Source organism: Octopus bimaculoides, chromosome 1, assembly GCF_046866305.1.
Source record: "Octopus bimaculoides isolate indiv1 chromosome 1, ASM4686630v1, whole genome shotgun sequence".
NCBI classification, from domain to species: domain Eukaryota; kingdom Metazoa; phylum Mollusca; class Cephalopoda; order Octopoda; family Octopodidae; genus Octopus; species Octopus bimaculoides.
This window is the reverse complement of record NC_142928.1, coordinates 88502661-88523042: the sequence shown is the minus strand read 5'-3', so window position 1 is coordinate 88523042 and position 20382 is coordinate 88502661. Positions and strand designations below refer to the sequence as shown.

Here is a 20382-nt window from a genome sequence, read left to right as displayed (position 1 = left end):
AATCCTTAGTTTTTCTATTCGGCTGTTGCCAGTACCGCCTGACTGGCTCCTGTAGGATTTTCGAGCGAGATCGTTGCCAGTGCCCCTGGACTGGCTTGCGCGGGTGGCACATAAAAGACACCATTTCGAGCGTGGCCGTTTTCGTGCGGGTGACACGTAAAAGCACCCACTACACTCTCTGAGTGGTTGGCGTTAGGAAGGGCATCCAGCTGTAGAAACTCTGCCAAATCAGACTGGAGCCTGGTGTTGCCATCCGGTTTCACCAGTCCTCAGTCAAATCGTCCAACCCATGCTAGCATGGAAAGCGGACGTTAAACGATGATGATGATGACAGCAAAGATAATTTTATCTTTATGTTTTGAAATGACTTCATATGCTTGTCATGAAGTTCCATATTTGCTAAGGGATCTAATGGATACGGAAGATTAAATAATTTTGAAGTACTGATTTTTGCAAAAAAATGACAAAAATGAGGTTCTGTTCAAAACACTATTGTGTCAGTATTACTAATAATCCAAAGAAAAAAAAAGTGGGCCAGCAAGAAAAGAGTTAAATTTCATTTATTGCCAGTAAAAGTTTGACTACATGGGAATGAAGAATGTGATGTATCTATTTTCTAACTGAAGCGTATCTATTCTCTAACTGAAGTATGATGTATCTATTTTCTAACTGAAGAATGTGATGTATCTATTTTCTAATGTTCATTTTGTGACTAAATTTAACAGAAAAATGAACCATTTAAATGATCAGTTCAGCTCAAGTTAAATATTCTATTAATTTAGTCATTGCATGCTTTCTTTTCAGGTACATGACACTGCTTTCCCTTATCCCAGGCCCACACCTCCCACACCATCAGAATTGGCACTCTCAACGTCGGCACACTGAAAGGTAGGTCTGGTGATATTGTTGAGATGCTTGAATGGAGGCGCATAGATTTGTGCTGCATCCAAGAAGTAAGGTGGAGAGGAGGTTCCGCGAGGTTCCTCACAGGCAGAGAACACAAGATTTTCTGGGCAGGGAACACTGACGGGGTCAGGGGCGTGGGAATACTTCTAGCAGAGAAATGAGTTGATAAGGTAATCGAGGTAGTCAGACTATGTGACAGAGTACTTAAGATTAGACTAGTGCTTCACCATAGGTTAGTTACCGTCATCTCAGCCTATGCCCCTCAACCGGAGCTACAGGATGGGTAGAAAGACAAATTCTACAACACCCTGTTGCAAACTACTTCATTGACGAATGACAGGGACCTTCTCTTTGTGGCTGGTGATTTCAATGGTCATGTTGGACAACATGCAGGGGGCTTCCATGGCGTACATGGAGGCTAGGGCTTCAGTTCCCGCAATGAGGAGGGAACCAGACTGCTAGAGTTCTGTGATGCAAACGATCTTATGGTTTGCAATACCGACATCAGGAAACCTGCCTGTTACCTAGTCACCTACCGTTCCGGCAGACACACTAGCCAAATCGACTACATTCTCGCCAGAAATAGGGAAAGAGGACGGCTTATAAATGCCAAAACCTCCCTGGCGAAGAATGTACCCCTCAACACATATTAGTAGTTAGCGACTTCGGGAAGTAGATTGCTGCTACTCATGTGTCATGCAGAATAGGCAAAAAACAAAAAGGAAGAAACTGTTGAAATTGCAACAAATTTTTCTACCTTTCCTGTGTTAAGCTGACAAAATGTGCATCTGGACCCTTGAGCCAGTGGTAATGCCAACATTGTTTGCCAATTTTGTTACTTCTGAAACTGTTGGTGAACCTATGCATCAATACTACTGCCCCACTAGACCTGAGCAAAGTTGTAACAGCAACTTCTCATGTTAAGGGACATGCAAGGTGCTTATTAAGATATGCAAAGCTATCAAAATATCAGCAGTTGTCACACAAATTATGGCGATCAACTAAGCTCTAAAATCCAAGATGCCAGAAAATTGGAATGGTTTCTTCTGTTCTGTCACACTTGCACTTAGGATCCTGACTGATAAAGTCTAGTATGTCAAGACTCAGAGGTAATGTCACTATTTTTTGCCCATCTTTGGTGAAGTATCTTTGCACATTCCAGCAACCCACTTATACTAAACTTAACAGTCTTCAGAAGATGCCACAAACGTCTCTGTGCTCACATCCACACAAAATTAATCAAGAGATACTGCAAAGACTGACATTGATAACACAGTCCACCAACCCACACTTGACACTTTAATTATACTCTGAAATACCAAGATACTCTAGCTAATATCAGAACAATTTAAGTCCTTGCATATCATATTTTTGCAACCATTTCCTGAGGAGAGGTTATTGTTGCTCTGAAATGTTTCCTGGTTAGTAGCAAAGGTGGTGTGGATAGCTTGTAGCCAGGTCACCTCAAACAAATAAATGGAATAAATGTTACATCTATGAATACAATAATCATAATTTTTGTTCACTTAAAATTCAGAAAGTTTCAGAAGTCAAAAATTGAACAAAAAAAATAGAAATATGGTATGCTCTAGAAAAACCTAAATAATGTTATCAGAACCTGCTTCTGTGCTATTTAATCCTTATTTTTACTTTATGCATCTGCTAATCCCTTTTCATATATTTTTTTAAAGAGATATGGATGATCACATTTCCATATTTATGGCTACACTCTTCATAATGCCTATAAATGTTAGCAAAATTAAATTCATCTAGGACAAACTGAGGAGAACAAAGTAAGGAAGTGCTAGAATACCTAGGAGAACAAAGCAAGGAAGTGCTAGAATACCGAGGGGAACAAAGTAAGGAAGTGCTATAATATTCTAAGTATCTGAAGTCACTTAAAGTGTTAGTTTAATAAAGCTTAAACCAACATTAAATTATATTTAATAATTGTTATACCTTAAGTAATAATTCTTTAACAATACATTAACCTCTAATTATCATTACATTTACCTCAATTAAGATGGTTATAATAAAACCATGTCATAATAATCAGAATAATTTAACTTACCTAATTTCAAAGCTCCTGCTAAACCACGGATCACCACGACAGGTTGTGTATAACAATATTGCTGTAACTCTGGAGAGAATGCATCACGCTTACTTTCCAACTATAATAGACAAACAATATAAGGCTAATAATGCGTCAAATGAAACACAAAACCATTAGTAAAAGAAGATAAAATACCTTTCCTTAAATGTGGTGTATGTTTCATGCAAACATTTTCTAATGGATAGTTATGCTAAATTGAATCAAGTAAGTACTGAGAGAATTTAAAATATAGAAATTGCAATGTGAGTAATAAAAAGGGAAGATTAAATAAAAGTAAGACCGAGTTTAGGAATATAATACTAAACTATAGTATTAATCACTGATTGATAGTTGTCCCCCCAAATGTTTTAAACTTATAAAAACAAGAAAGCTGTTAAATATAAACAGTACCTTCTTTTACTCCATAAAATTCAAGTGAAGACTGCATGAGTTGTTTTAGCTCTATTTAGACTCAGTAATTTCAGCTATCATGATAAACTAAATTCTGTCTGCTCTACTTTATTTTTGATGACCTTTTCCTTTGTATGGCCATAACACTCATAGGCATAACTTAGCCTTCTTATTGCTTACTAAGCCAATTATATTTACTTGACTGACTTGCATCAAATAATTGTTTATGAATAAATGCTTAGAAACGATCAAGATAGAAAATAGTTATAGTCTTAGAGAAGAGTACCAAGTTGCTTAGTTGTCATCACTTTTCATCAATTCAACCTAGCTTTGATACATATTCTCAGTTCTAATTCATTGCTCTTGTTTTTGTACTGGAATATCAAGACTATGTGTGAAGTTTTGATTGATTTTACTTTTAGATGTGTAATATACTCATTTAACTTAACACTAGTTTAAGAGTATCAATTTAGATTCTAGAAAAATATACTCATGGTGAAGGAGGAAAGCAGATTTCTTGCATTCTGAATTACCTCCATAAACAGCAAAAAGGCTTATCTAGTTTATTAATTAAAGATTTTAAACACAAAACAAGTACAGAGTAATTTTTTAAAGCAATAGATATATAACAAAAAATGCTGCAACTGCAACAAAATAATTGTAGCTGTTTAATTCATTAAAACTATAGGAATAAAAATTTGGACAAAGAAAGAAAAAAAGAAAATACAAATTTTAGTGAAAATTAAATTGAAAAACAATTTAAAAAGAAGCCTTACATAAACACTTGGTGTTGGAGGGTTAAGAGATTCTTTTGGCAGTGGTGGATATGGTGGGGATGCAGGTCGGGGCGGTCGTTCATCAAGAAAATAAGATGTGATACCATTTCTACCTATAAATGGAATTTTTTAAATAAAGCAAACATTAATATTTATCAATTGTAGCTACATGCAATTTATTGACTTTGAAAAGATGTATTTACTAGGGTGTGTTATCTAGTATATGGCAACAGCTATTTGAAGGTTATTAATATTACAAAAGTAGTAAAAGAGATTACTGGTTTGTCAGCAATTGCTGTTTGAAATTGAAAATATAAGTGTTATGAACGATACTTTAAGAAATAAATAGAGTATGAAATTATACAGAACAGAGATAAACAACTTTATAAACCCAAATCAAATTTCCATGTTTGAAATTATGAGTTTATATTACTGCTTGCTTCAAAACGAAAAAGCTTAGTAATTTGTTTGTCTGCTGCATTTAATCTTGTAATATTTTGGTAAGAATAGAATTTTTACTGTTTGAAAAACAAAGTTTCTCATATTTTAGAAGTATTGATTTTATATACTGGGTCATCCCATAAATAATGCAGTGTTCTCAATTGCATGGACTAGAAGTCAGAGGGGGACAGGATAAACTACCTACATCAACTTCCTATAAAAGCAGGTGGTAATTTTACCTTTCTTATTCTTAGTGCAAGTTTTGAAGAGTGCTGTTCGATTTTAGCAGTTATTTTTTTCATTTTCTAAAATATAAAGTCTATTTTTTACAGGTACCCAAAGGATTTATTCTATAAATAACAAGATAAGATGTACATCTATCAGACGTTTGATGTATGAAAATAAAATCTAAATCATGAAGACAGAGATCTGATAGGACCAACAATAGAATGAGTACAGGATGTAAATGTGCAATATAAGTGTCATAAATAATAAAAACAGGAAAATAAGTAGACCAATGATGCTTGAATTGAGGAAATCAGGCTTTTGGATGTGAAGTTTTTCAGATAAATTGCTTAGAAATTTGCATTATTGTAGACTAAAAAAAACCACACCAACATAGGAAAGAGATCTTGCACACATAATAATGACAACAACTAAAAATAAATCTCCATAAATATTCAATATTGTCTTAATATAGATTTGAAAAGCAAAATATACTAAAAATCAAATGATACAACAAAAATATTTAAATAGTGTCATAAATAAAATTTTGACTTATATTGAATAAACTCTATCATTCAATATACTGCAATTTTAATTATCATCATCAACATCTTTTATTTTAAATATTTAAAGCAAGTAACTGATTTACTTACCTAAACCCTTACATGCTTCAAGGACCTCTCGTGCAGACATGTGTATTGATAAATTTAAGGCAGATTTAGGGGGGTTTAGATATCGGCACAGCAGTCTTGACTCAACCTTTGTATTAAGAGCTACAACAGGTTCACTTTTGGGAGTGTTTTCATGTGTCATTTTATCACTATTCTGTGACATACCTGCCAAGCTTGGCTTTTTAGTCTTGCCTTGCATATGAAGAACCTGAGATCTGGAATGTGGCTGACTGGATGAGTTATTGGAGGAAATGGCAGTGTTTCCAATAACAGCTGAAGCAGTTGTTGTGGCTCCACTTACAGAGGTAATATTTACATTGTTGCTTGGCTGTGTAGATTGGGAATTATCTGTAGTTCTTTTCTTCTCATATTTCTGATTGCTTCCTCCTTGTGAGATGTGTGAAAATAAGTCATCACTAACTCGGTTTTGTAGTAATGTATTCAGCTCCTCATCAGTAACATTTCTTGTCAACGCCACACTGTCTTTCGCTGCTGCTGCTGCTACTGAATCTGAGATCTGTTGAGATGAAGATGAAATAGTGTTTGATGTTTTTTTTACAAAACATCTTTCTACATTAACATCACATATATGGTCTTCTATAATACAAACTATTTGTTATGTCAGAGATGATAACATTACTGAACTATGTTTGGAAATGTTACCCTGAATGATTATTGGCGCTGATGACATTAATAGAATATTCTGCTTTGAGATACTGTGGAACCACCCCACTTTGAAATGCTTTAGTTTCTTTGTGAGATCTGAAGTTGTCTGTCTACTCCCATTTCTTGGGATAATGGATAATAACTTCAGAGATTCCATTGCTTATTGCAATTGGGCATTTAAATTCATTGTTGTATCTCTAACAGCATTTGAAGTGAAACTCAGAGTAAAAGACTGAAGATCACACAGTAATTTTAGGAAATGATGCTGGTCTCAGAGGGAAAAACATCTTCACCAGTACCAATCTAGAATGAATGAAAAGCACAAAAGAATTAACTAGGATAATTTTTGCTGTTTTGACAAAATTTGCGACAATATTAGGTAGGTGATTTTTTTTTTCTTGAGACAGGAGAGATGTTAGTCATCATTTATTACTTGGGAATTTGCTTTAATATTGCCAGAGATACAACTATAAAGAATTTATTTAAAAATTCCAATTCCAGATAGCATTGAAATTCATGTTGTTATAGTTTCCAAGTAGTGAGAAAACAATTTGGTAGTTAAAGAGCTGGATTCTTGTCGCTTGGGGTTATATGTTCAAATAAACCAAAGGAATTAAAGTGCTTGATTCATTTTACCTACCTACCAGAGAGAGAGAGAGAGAGAGAGAGAGAGAGAGAGAGAGAAAGAGAGAGAGAGAGAGAGAGAGAGAGATACAACACACACACACCAGTTACAATAATATAAAGGGCACGTCTAGCCTTATAATAAAACTGTCAAGTTTCAGGGACCCAAATGTAGATAATATATATTACAACCTCAATCACCACCATTTGTCTGTTTTACCATGCTTGCAAGGACAGATGTGTCTTCTCCAGCACTGTATGTTACCATTCACTAAAGCTCTTTGCCATCTCTTCATGAAGTTCTACGTCAAAGTCAGTCTTCACAACTTCTTTTCATATTTTACGAGATGTCTCTTCTACACATTCCATCCATTTTGAGTGCTTAGCACTTCTCTGTTATAACCAACTTTCTTTACACATACCACTTGCCCGTACTAGCACACTCTCTACTCTTGCACACAAGCGTTCTCATATTTTTATACAGATGTTTTGAACACTAACATTATATAACCAGCAAAGCATGCTCACTTCATTTCTCTTAAGCCTTTGTAATCTTTTACACTCAAAGTCCATGATTCACTGCTTTTCAGCATCACATTTTTGGCACACACATCATATAATCTGCTCTTCACTCTTAAAGTACCAACTACTTCTGAGGAAGTTGAAAACTCCCCAGAAGTAGTTGATAGCTTTTGTTATCTAGGTGTAGAGCCTTCAAGGTGAAAGTGGCTGAAAGTATCTATTTCAATATTGATTGCTTCTGTGTATCCCAAGTTTAACAATAGGTACACCTTATAGAATTTCTACCCATTTTTCTGTAGAGTATGGTCACTTCCTCTGACTTCTTTCCTGCTTATTGAAACTTTGTAGACTTCTTGATTCTAGGCTTTGCTTTCTTGTTTGAAATCTTTTCTCTAGATATTCTATAACATCCGCTCTTAAAACTATATCATCAGCATATACAAATTGCATGGAAAAACCAATCTTAAACTACTCTTTTATTGGTAATAGGATATAAGCAGGAAGGGGCTGAAATCTGACTGTGATAGATACTTGTCTTCATGCTAAATTTCTTGAACTCATTGCTACTATCATTTTGCTGACTACAACTTGTGTTTAAAGATAATCACTTATTCCTAGTTTCCATCAACATCTTATATTCACAGTAGTACAGGAAACTGCCAAACTTTGTTACTGTGTTATCATTTTGTTAATATCATTTTGTTTAGCTTTGGCATGGTATTTATGACTGAATACTCTTTTTATTGCCAATCATCTTACAACATGAAGTGAGTGGGTTTTACTGTGCCACTGGCACCAGAGAGGTTGACTGTCATTTCACAACTCTGACATAACAACAAGTATAGAGAAAGTTACCAGTGACATGTAAAGAAAATTCTTTGTCAACATGTAGCTAAACAGTTAAACATTCAAATCACAAAATACAAATAATGCAAACTGAAAAACAGGTACTAAAATTAAAATTACTCAATGTAAAGGAAAATTTGGAAGAAGTTTCGTTTAAATTTTAAATGAAAATGGCCAAGCTTCAGAAAACAGCTACAAGAAATTTTTTAAGAAAAATTCCTGTCAACAAGAATCAGCTGCTAGTTAAATAAATAAACAACACTTCCATTTGTAAACCTAGAAAAGCTCTAGGACAGTAATGAGCTCAAGTCCTGTTCGATTTGACCATGTCAAAAATGACAAGTCATGATTCAACCAATTCTGACTCAGCCATGACAAAATGAACAGATACATTATATATACTGTTGCATACATTCTTTATTTTCTGACTCAACTTTTGTCTGTTAAATCTGCATTTAATGTGAGTTTCAACAAGAACTTTGATATTCTTTGTAATTAGAGTATAGATATGTGCATGGTAACATGCCTTGTCTGTTTTTAACCCTCATACACTGTTTTATAACTGGTTTCTTTTTAACCAATCATTTATCAACAAAATCGAACACACATACACAAGGTATGTGTCGTTAGTTTGTGGGTTTGCTGTGGCTTTTAGGCATAATATATTCTCAATGTGCTTGGTGTAAAAAAACACCTGAAAGTAAGTCACAGCCAGGTGTTTTTTTACACCAGATGCATAGAGAATATATTCTCGTATACCTAAAAACCACAGCTGGCCCATGAACTAATACACATACTTTGTGTATGTGTGTTCGATTTTGTTTATATACATAGACACAAGAGTGGCTGTGTGGTAAGTAGTTTGCTTACCAACCACATGGTTCCGGGTTCATTCCCACTGCGTGGCACCTTGGGCAAATGCCTTCTACTATAGCCTCGGGCCGACCAAAGCCTTGTGAGCAGATTTAGTAAACAGAAACTGAAAGAAGCCCGTCATATATATGTGTGTGTGTGTGTGTGTGTGTCTATGTTTGTCTCCCCAACATTGCTTGACAACCGATGCTTGTGTGTTTATGTCCCCGTAACTTAGTGGTTCGGCAAAAGAGACCGATAGAATAAGTACTAGGCTTACAAAGAATAAGTCCTGGGATCGATTTGCTTGACTAAAGGCAGTGCTCCAGCATGGCCGCAGTCAAATGACTGAAACAAGTAAAAGAGTATACCTTGAGCTGCTTCTAATTCATATTTGAATCATTTATCAAAGGAAGCTAAGAATTTTGTTAACATTTCAAAGCAGCTGGTACTGGGTTACATTAAACTGATATTTGATATATTCACACCTATCTAGCTGTCTAAACTCTGATCAACATCCTTCTGACTGGGCCACACAGCAGTTTTATAGCTCTCATTTCTGCTGATACAACCTTAATGACTGGTATGCCCAGGCAAAAGTGTTCAAATCTACAAAAACTGGATTTGTGCTGCACTGTCAAAACAATTTGTCAATGCAAAGGTTATCAAGTTTCAAAAACTTCAGCTTCCAATCTCATGAAATGCAGTTTCTAGAATTGTGATACCTACAAAAGCATTCTATTTTGAAAGAATCCAATCTTTGATAGTGTGATACTTGAAGTTAACTTTTTATAAACAATAAATAAATAAATAGATAATTTACCCTTTTACGGGAAGCTGGGGTAGGAGTATATTTTTTCTTCTTAGCTTGTACAGCAGATGAACTAGGATCTATGTCCATGGCAGACTCTGTTAAAAGGGTGCTCGATGCCGTAGGTGACTTTGAAACAGGGTCTGATGCTGCTGAGCAATCAGACACCTGTTGCTGTGAAGAGAACAATAAAATTCAACAAAGTTCAATTATTTAGAATGAAAATAAAGAATATAATAAATAACTGGATAAAATATGGTTTTTAATAATTATTAAAAATTTTTGATTTGTACATTTGTGACAAAAAAATTCAAGGTTTAAAATACTGATTTTGACAAGACCAGTAATTTCAGGGGAGAGGATACGCTGACTGACTACATTGAGCCCAGTGCTTAACTGGTATTTACATGTTGAACCATTAATCCCTACACATTTCCCCCCTCTTAATCCTTTCTGTCAAAGAGTGTGTGCTAGAAACATCAAATACTTTTCCATTCTTCCCAAGCGTTAAACTAATACACCTGCTTGTTGTTCCTACACCTGTCTTTGTCTTTTGCTTTCTGTAAATTTGAACTATTTATATTATCTATCCTGAAAGGATGAAAGGTAAAGCTGACTTGAGTAGAATTTGAACCTGTAATGTAAGGATGGACGAAACATCACTAAGCATTTTGTCTGGTGTGCTAACAATTTTGCCAGTTTTCCACCTTCACCTTTCAAGATTTAAAATATTAATTACTTTTTATCAAGCACAAGGCATTTTTATTTTGTAAACAGAATGGACAGAGTTGCTTGTATTGGAACCTTATATATGAATGGTTCTTATTTCATTGATCACTGAAATATGAAAGGCAAAGTTAACCGTAAGAAGAGTGGTGTGAAACTCAAGATATTAAATCTTTTTAGTCAGGAGGAAAGGGCAGTGCCCATGACCCTTTACAGGGCCTCCAAGACTGATGGGAGGATAGAATGAAGATATCTTCAAACTGAAGCTCTGGCTGAAATGCTTGCAACAGAGGGGACATGACTAAAGGCATTCAAGATGATGTTAAACCAGTCAATGGATTAACTCTACCATTCAAGGTTACATTAAGATACAAGATAGTTGGACAATATCCATAGTCTCAATTAGTCACACTTGAGAATCCAGCCACAAAGTCTAATGATGGTTGCTTCTGATAAGACCCTATAGAAGAAGTGTCAGAAGGACTCTATCCCTCCTCTGCTAGGAGATAGATGGATGGATTAAAATTTGAAACCATTATTAAGAAAACTAATTATATACCAGTATAATCAGATTTTTTAATAATGGTTTCAAATTTTGGCACAGGGCCAGGAGCTTTGAGAGGAGGGGGAAGTCAATTACAACGACCCTAGTACTTGACTGGCACTTATTTTATTGACCCTGCAAAAGATGAAAGCAAAGTCAATCTCAGTGGAATTTGAACTCAGAACATAAAGACAAAATACCAGTAAGCATTTTGCCCAGTGTACTAACAATTCTGCCAACTCACACCTTAATTTTTTTTCAATAATAATAAATAATTAGGTTTTGATACATTGTATGAACTGTTGATCAGTTATAAATACTGATGGAAGTAAGTAAAAGAAAAAATTCTGCTACAAAAGAGCAGAAAAGAAAACTGAATTCAAAATTATCAACAATCATAATTTCTATTTGGTAATAGTGTATATTAGTGTATGTGTGTGTGTGTGTGTAAGCATTATCTCTTTATATTTTTTGTTACACTAAATGTCACATCTTTACTTTCTATTGTGTTACATGTACATAACTAATTTACACAATGCTAATTGTCCAGACCTCATAAAATGGAAAATGAGCATGACAAATTATGAAATTTTATCCAATTTAGAGTTGTCAAATAAAGAAAAAGCAAAAAAAAAGAATAAAGAAGGATATGGTATCTACGGAGAAATGTAAACTCATCATTCATAAAGTAAAACCTGCTTTATCTTTTTGATCAGTAAAAATAATAAATACCTACTTCATTAAAAAAAAAAAAAAAAAAAAAAAAACCATGACTGTTAATTTAATAATGAATTTATCTCAATGGCTACTCTGAAAAAGGCAAACTTTTTTAGTACACACTTTCTAAAACTAAATACAAATACTCCATACATGTGTAGCATTATTATATCTGCATCTACAGAGTCTTCCATTTTATACACTAGCATTGTTAGATAAAACTATTATATTTGTCAATTCATATCTAAACTCTGTAGGGTTTAGATATGAATTGACATTTCATTCTACAATAAATATTAAATCTAGAGGTAATCTAGGTCACATTTGCATCAGTTTAGTAATTAACATCCAGGTAATATATAAACAAAGGCCAAAAAAGTAAAAATACAATGAACTTGAATACAAATTTATTGTAACTGGCTGTGGAGGAGAGAAAAGAAGGAGGAAAATGGACATTTTCTAGGCTGGTCCTTCAGTCAAGAGAGAAGGAAAAAGCAGGGATAGGAAAAACTTGATACTGGGTGATAGATGTAACATGGTTCAATGGTAGACAGGAAGTAGTGAAGTAAGGAAGTTATTTTTAGTGACAAAGGGAGCATGGGGGTGGGTGGAGGTAAGGGAAATAACATGACAGGCATGGGTGGCAATAGTAAAAGCTTTCAAAAAGGAGAAGAAAAAAAAGACTACTCCATTACTTCCTATGTGTTAGTCAAGCGTGCTACATCTTTGACCCAACATCGTGTCTTATCTTATTTTCCTTTCATTTTTCTTTTCTTTTTGCCTTTCTTCTATCTTGATGAAGGACCAATGTCTGACATGAGGTGTCTTTCTTTTCTTTTCTTCACAGTGCAAATTACCTTGACTTTGTACTCTTCATTGTTATTTTCTTGTCTTGTCTCTCACCTGGATATTAATTAACTGTATTTTTGCTGTAGTTTCTTTTACAGCTATTTTGCTTTCAATCCATTCCCTGATCCTTCAACATTCAGATTATTCTATCAAATGTAATGCTTATTTATTTACATTGTTTTAAATTTATTGTTATCTCGTAGCTTTGAAGTTTTGATGATGTGATTGAGTATTTTTAGAATGACATGGTAGGGTAAGGTAGGAGAGGCCAGAGCTGGTTGGTTTGAACAAAAAACAGGTAGAATATTTGAACCAGATGTGGCCAGTTTAAATGCTAAAGGCTTAAACATCTGCATTTCCTATTTCATTGATATACAACATCAAGCACTAATTTGATTGTTTTATCAGTTGTATCTTTATTAAAGTAAAGGATATTATTCAATAATTGTAGCTAATTTTCACCCATCTTCCACACAGTTAAAGGGTGTTCCATCTTACTAAATAACAATAAATATATTTAGAATTCTTTCATGTAAAACTTATCTAAATACTGTTACACAAAGAAAAAAAAAAGTAAACATGCAATAAATTGTGAAATGTGAAGGGTTCTTAGTAACATTTTTTAAATTATGGAAGAACTTTAAAAAAATAAAGGATTTAAAATGACGGGGTGTAGGGAGAAAATAAAAAAAGGTGTAAATTACCAACCTGCTGCTGTGCGGCAGAGTTGGCTGCTTGTCGAGAAATAAGTTCAGCTGGAATTGGTAAACTCCAAGCTTCTTCTAAACTAGGTAGGGTTTTAGGTCTGGAAAAAAAAAAAGTTAAAAATGGATTTAGTATAGAGATTACTTTGAATAAAGGATATTTGGCCTCTTAACCTAAATTAGGTGTAGAAAACCTAGTTAGCAAACAACTCATTTATATATACTTCAAATAGAGCTAAAAAGAAACAAAAATGTAAACTATATTAAAACACTAGCACATAATTGCATTTCAAAACTAAAATATGCCTGAAAACATATTTATCTTCTATTCATTATGCAACTGTCCTAATTCACTAATGCATCTAATTCATACTAGAGATAGTTTAAAAAACATTTACAAATATTTTTGAATTATATATAAGTATGAATTCGGCTATGATGCAGAACTAGCTCAAACCAATCACTTATGTTCAAAATCGCAGACTTTTAAAAAACTATTTCTTCATAAGACATTTCCATATTTTGTTGAAGCTAATGTTCCAACAATGGTTCAAATTTGTAGTGGGGAATGTAGTTGATTGAACTGACTAGACTGCTACTTATTTTATTGACCTTGAAGGAATAAAAGGTAAAATGGGAAAAGCAGAATTTTAACTCAAAACACAGAGGGGAAGAAATTAAATATTGTAAGTCATTTAGCTGGACACTACTAATTTTGCAAAATCATTGCTTTTGGTTTCCAAATACAATCACATAAACATAAAATAAAAGTGATATCTGCTTCGTAATAACTAAGAATAATATTTTGTATAATAAAAGCATTTTATCTATTCAAACATTTTCAAGTCATACAAATAATAAAAACTGGTTCATTCCTATTGCAACTTAGCAAAACTAAATGCTATTCAAAGAGAATACAAAATAACATCAAATAACTTGCTGTCTTTGTAGTACTAACAAAAATTGACACAAATTTATATTTAAAATATGAGACAGACTGTTAACTTAAAAATATGATGCAGACTGTCATAAAAACATATTCTACTCCTTTTACTGAAACACTTAATAGAGAAACTAAAATAAGTCATTCAATAAGAATCAATGCAAGAAATAAAATTGCATTATATTGATTCATCTAAATAAAAAAGAAAAACCTGCCTAACTTTGCTATTTCTCATTTCAAACTTATTTTAGAAGTAACCTTTAGATGAATGTTGTTTTAAATATGTTTGTGAAATAATCAGAAAGTTGAAAAGTTATATTTAATAGGGAAAAGAATATCCAAGACACCCATCTTTTCAAGTATAATGATTTGAGATAGAAAATCTAATCTGCTTCAAATCAACAAGTTCTCTAATCCAGACAACATTCCATCCAGTTTTCTCAAATATTTTTGCTTCAGAAATGGCTCCTATACCAAACTCTTGGTTCTACACTGACCTTTGAAACACACTACAATGTGTTCTAGTGAAAGAAAAGGAAACTTCTCAAATCCTACCAACTATCATCCTATTGCACTCACTTTCAAAATCTTTAAAGTAATGGAAACAGCCATTAGTGAAGACTTCAAAGAACTTGAATTTCTCTCTCCTCACATATTAACTACCAGGACAGTTTCTGTAAAACTGGATCCACTGGTGACCTATTCGCATCCATCACTCATCAGTGGATTTTTGCTTAGGAGAAATTTGGTGAAAACAATGTGGTTATCCTTAACATCGGCAAAGCTTTCAAGCATGTCTGACATGTGAATCTCTGGTGAAAATAACCTGCTTTGAGCTCCTTCCATCGCTTGAGATTAATTTGGTATAGAATGACTTACAGACAGACTCTAACCTCATCACTCTGCTTTTCTATTGTAACTATAATGGCTACTGCTCTTTGGAGCTGGCTGGGCTCATGTCTCAATATGCAGGCATTCCAACTCACTCTTATATCCACCTACCACTCCATGCTTTGCACTGATCACTACACCCAGTTCACCCTTCCCAGTATGCCAACCCCCTAGAATTCTTTCTCTGTTCTTATCTTTCCAACAATTGATGATTTGCAAAGGCTCAAGAAGAATATTAATGGCATCAATACTACTTCAGTAGAAAAGCTTGTGAAGGCCATGCATATTACCTCTTCTACTAAACCCAGCATGTGTATATGTGTATATATATATATATATATATATATATATATATATATATATATATATATATCTTTTACTTGTTTCAGTTATTTGACTGTGGCCATGCTGGAGCATCGCCTTTAGTCGAGCAAGTCATCCGCTTTCCATGCTGGCATGGGTTGGACGGTTTGACTGGAGACTAGTGAGCCAGATGGCTGCACCAGGCTCCAATCTGATCTGGCAGAGTTTCTACAACTGGATGCCCTTCCTAACACCAACCACTCCGAGAGTGTAGTGGGTGCTTTCACGTGCCACCGGCACGAGGGCCAGTCAGGTGGTACTGGCAATGGCCATGCTCAAATGGTGTTTTTTATTTATCACCTGCACAGGGGCCAGTCCAGTGGCACTGGCAACGCCCTTGCTCGAATGTTGTTTTCCACGTACCACTAGCACCAGTAAGGCAACACTGGTAACGATCACGCTCGAATGTAAAAAACAGTAAAAGTTTCAAATATTCGAGCCGCAGTAAAATCAACTCTATGGGAGGTCTTTAGAGATGCTATGGTTCCCAGCTATATATATTTAATCTTCCCTAAGTATGAAACAAACTTCATTGAAAACCAAAAATTGAGGAGCTTTAACAAAATATGGTAAAAAATTTCAAAGTTTATTGAAATGATAATCGAATATAAAACACATTGATAACATTCTAATATCCATCCAGAACATGTAAATTATGCAAGCATGAGTTCCAACTTAAAGTGTGTGTGTGTGTGTGTGTGTGGGGTTTTATACCTATTACGCTATTCTCCAGGATTTCTCAATAACTTTAAACAAAATATGAAGCCAATGACACTAATGATATGAAGACATCAAATCTGCATATTGACATTCAAAATCAGCTCATATGCATGCTTTATGTAGTTACATGTATGGATCTTAGGAATATCAGATCTACAGGGTAAAACAGAATAGACAAGTCGACAAAAAATGTGTGTGAAACAGATTAAGTTGCAGTTATAGCTGGAAGTTTCATTTTGGCATTGAAATCTGTCAAGGCCAACTGTGGGCTTACTAAGATAAGTCCTGAATGGTAGTGACTGCACAAATTGTAAAAATACCAAATGCTATTGCCTATCAGTTGTAGTTTCTTATGGTTTGGTTAAAGAAGTAGGATCAAACAGATAGAGTACAACAATATTTAGCAACTTTATATATTGCAAGCAAATTTTCTTTTAATCTATATAGTTCTAAGTCTTTACAATGTATATGTTGTCTAGTACCGAGTGTTAGAAAACAGTCTTGTCTCTATTTGTTTCATATAACCAATATATTTCTGTTTCTGTGGACAATAGCAATCAAACCAAACAATGTGTCAATTTGAAATATAACAAAATAAATTCCCCTACCTGTTTTGTAAATGTTGAAGAGGTATGCTGACAAGATGCTGTTGCAGAAACTTTATCTTAGCTGCTAGATTAGGATTTACAGAAGCTGCAATAAGAATAAATAGATTCAGAAATACATTAGATGAAAACAATTTCAAATCTAATTTTATTAAAATAAAAATTTAAAGAAACAAATTAAAAAGTGAATTATAAGTACATCATCATCCTCCTTTAACATCTCTTTTCCATGCTGGCATGGGTCGAACGGTTTGACCAGAGTTGGCAAGCAGGAGAGCTGCACCAGGTTCCAGTCTGTTTTGGCTTGGTTTCTACAGCTGGATACCCTTCCTAGCACCAACCATTTTACAGAATGAGCTGGGTGCTTTTTACATGGCGCTGGCATGGATGCTTTTTTTTATATGGCACCAGCACAAGGCTCTTGCAGGCCAATCCTCTTCAGCAGTGGGAGCGCCATTAATACTTCTGCTGCGGAGGGCAGGTCTTCTTGAGTACAGCAAGGCACCAGATACCTCAGTCCAGTAAAAGAAAAATAAAAACTCTACATAAATACTGCAAGACCACTTACAGTGATAATAAAGATAATACTAATAGACTGAGGGAAGAGAATTGATCAATATGAGCTTTTTACACTATGAAAAATTAATCAAATATTATTGTATGTTATTAAGCATAAAAAAAAAAAAGTAAATTATTACACATAAAAATATGTGTTAATAAGAATTATGTAAGTGTGATTAAAAAATACCTTTGTTATTTGTAGCATTTATATAACAAGTAAGGGCGTCTCTAGGTTGGTTGCATGTCTCATAGAGAATGCCTAGATCAGTCCATGCTGCAGTGTGAGTGCGGTCCAACTGCACTGCACAGATGTAGGCTTGCAGAGCGTCCATAGGCTGGTTCTGTTGCTGATACAGTACTCTAACAGAGAAAGAAAAAAAAAAAGTTTCATACCATTTACTCATAGTAGCAAATAAAAATTTTACACACGCAACTAAATTATCAAGATAAAGCAAAAATGTTTCTCTATTTTGATTGTTAATGTTTTTCAAGTTTACATTTGAAGGAAACTAAAAATGCCTTTGAGAACATAGCACTACACCTTACTATCTTATATTTATTTCATCTACCAAGATGTTCATGAGCACAGAACGGGTGATCGCCCAGCATGAATTTTTTGTTTCTAGTTTGTAGCTATTTCTCTTAATAAGAGTATGAAAGCATGAACATCACAGTTTCATTTCCTACTCATTTTAATAGGGAAATATATACCATATGATTCACTTTTACCAAAATAATAACTTTAACCCTTTAGCATTTTTTAATTGGCTATATCGAGGCCAAGTATGCTACTCATTTTTATGTTCAAAATGCCAATCTAAAAATAAATAATAACACAATAGAAATTCAAAACAATGTGAAGAAATATTATATTTGAATATTAAGCAGTTTGATTAACACTACATTTTAATGAGTTCTTAAATCTGACACAAAGCCATCAATTGCTAGGAGAGAGATATAGTCAACTAAATCAAACTCTCTATGTCTGGTACTTATTTTGTCAATCCAGTTGGCATTTGATCTCACAACTTGGAGGAAAGAAATAAATGCTGCAAAGCATTAAATCTATAACCATTTTGTCTAACTCACCATCCACTTTAAGAATATACTAAGTTTAACTCAATTATTAGTTTACATATGCTCAAATAAAACACTGAACATTTCTTTATTTTTGGCAATAATTTGTTGAAAGTTGAGAGTTGCTTAGATGGATGGATAAAGGTTAAGAATGACAAAGTAATTACTTTCTTTCCACTCTAATAGGACCACAAACAAATTTAATATAAGTATACAAAATCAGAGATGTATTAATGTGGAAACACTAGAAAAATAAAATAAAGTTGATGTTCCTGTAATTGTTCTATCAATTTAAAATTTCTGATAATACTAGAGAATTGTATCTTCTATAATGTCATTCCTACTTATGAATCTAACGTGCTAACACAAAGATCTCAGTACTTAAAACAATCACTTTTATCAAAGATATTTTTGTAAAAGTTTTATTAATTCACATTTATTAACATATTTTGAAAAAGACTTAATATTGCAATTACTTACCCTATAGAGCACCATGTGTCAGCATTAGCCTCCCACTTGTCTTTTGAATGACGATAGTGGATGAAGGCATCATGAACTCTTCCTATACTAGACAGGCACCTGAAAGCACAAACAGCAAATGAAATTTGGGCAAAATGAGGTGGGATGGGAGGGTGTAATTACCCCCTTTAAATCCATAATAGGTTTTCATGTAAATGTCCAAGCAGATATCTAGATTACCTATGGGTACTGAAGCTGATAAAACAAGTAATTAGTGTACAAAATTATGTCATTGTAAGACTTGTACAGGATAAAGTCAACAAGGATAATATGATACTTGGTTTCTACAAAATTAACATTATGCTTATGACACAGCTATGGGAGAAAACACTAGAGGAAACAATTATGTATAATGTGTGTAGACTACTGGTTGATATGAGCTGTTTGATAGAGTATAGAAATAATGTGAACTAATATTAGACTCAGAAATTTCAAGTTCATCATGAAAGCTTCATAGCTGAATTTAGGACAGACAGGTTTTACATTTAACATTATTGTCAGTGAGTAAATAATTTTAGATAAGTTGAAAATAGATTTTGACAAATAGGATTTAATGTAAAATTCCATTTTTAACTGGAGGGAATATCATAATTAAAGGAGGACAAATGAGATGGGAGAAATTCAATGATATAAAAATCATGCTTCATCAACCTTGACTGAAGGAGTGGAGATGTTGCTTTCACTACAGTAGCAAATTTTTGTGATTTAACTTGTTATAACAAGGTATTTTTTAAAAATGTTTAAAAAGAAATCACTTTTATATACATGTGTATACAGCTAACTAATATAACCTATTTAATATCTAAAATTGAATAATAATGTAAACTTGAATTAGTCACAATATGAAATTTCAGAAATAGATTGCATTTATTAGAAGTGGGATGCTACTTAACAGTAAAACAAATGCTGTAAAGACAGATCTCGGGATTTAAAAGGAACAGCTTTAATTCTGTAGTATAAAGGTGAGAGATCAAAGAACAGAATAAATAAGCAATGACCTGTACAGTAACGAAAACTGTATTTAGTGATAAGGATGCATGCTAAAAATGTCAAAATACCAACCTGCCCAAGAGGTACCAGGTTTGTCCATTAGAAGAGTCTAATTCTATTGATTTATGTAAATAATGAATTGCAACTGGTTCTCGTGTGCTTTTATCACCAAGCTGTTCTGCAGTATGGAATAACCAGCCTAGAAAAGTGAAAATTATATCATTAGTTCCTGTTATTATGTTTTATGATCATGTGATGACACATGGCCTAGTGGTTAGTTAGGGTGTGTTGTCTACTTGAGCAAAACATTTCAACACCTGATGCATGATA

General features: G+C 33.8%; 1 protein-coding gene across 7 annotated transcripts in view; it reads right to left on the bottom strand.

Moving 5' to 3' along the window:
• The window catches only part of LOC106880021 (histone demethylase UTY), a 185083-nt gene that overhangs the window by 37543 nt on the left and 127158 nt on the right, over positions 1–20382 (bottom strand). For all 7 annotated transcript variants that reach the window (XM_089353561.1, XM_089353556.1, XM_052968091.2 and 4 more), the window contains 9 exons: positions 20125–20251; positions 19024–19122; positions 17654–17826; positions 16909–16993; positions 13388–13484; positions 9856–10017; positions 5505–6039; positions 4186–4298; positions 2978–3077 (listed from right to left, as the gene is read on the bottom strand). In XM_089353561.1, coding sequence (XP_089209687.1) covers positions 2978–3077; positions 4186–4298; positions 5505–6039; positions 9856–10017; positions 13388–13484; positions 16909–16993; positions 17654–17826; positions 19024–19122; positions 20125–20251 — 1491 coding nt within the window. The remainder of the gene's footprint in view (positions 1–2977; positions 3078–4185; positions 4299–5504; positions 6040–9855; positions 10018–13387; positions 13485–16908; positions 16994–17653; positions 17827–19023; positions 19123–20124; positions 20252–20382) is intronic.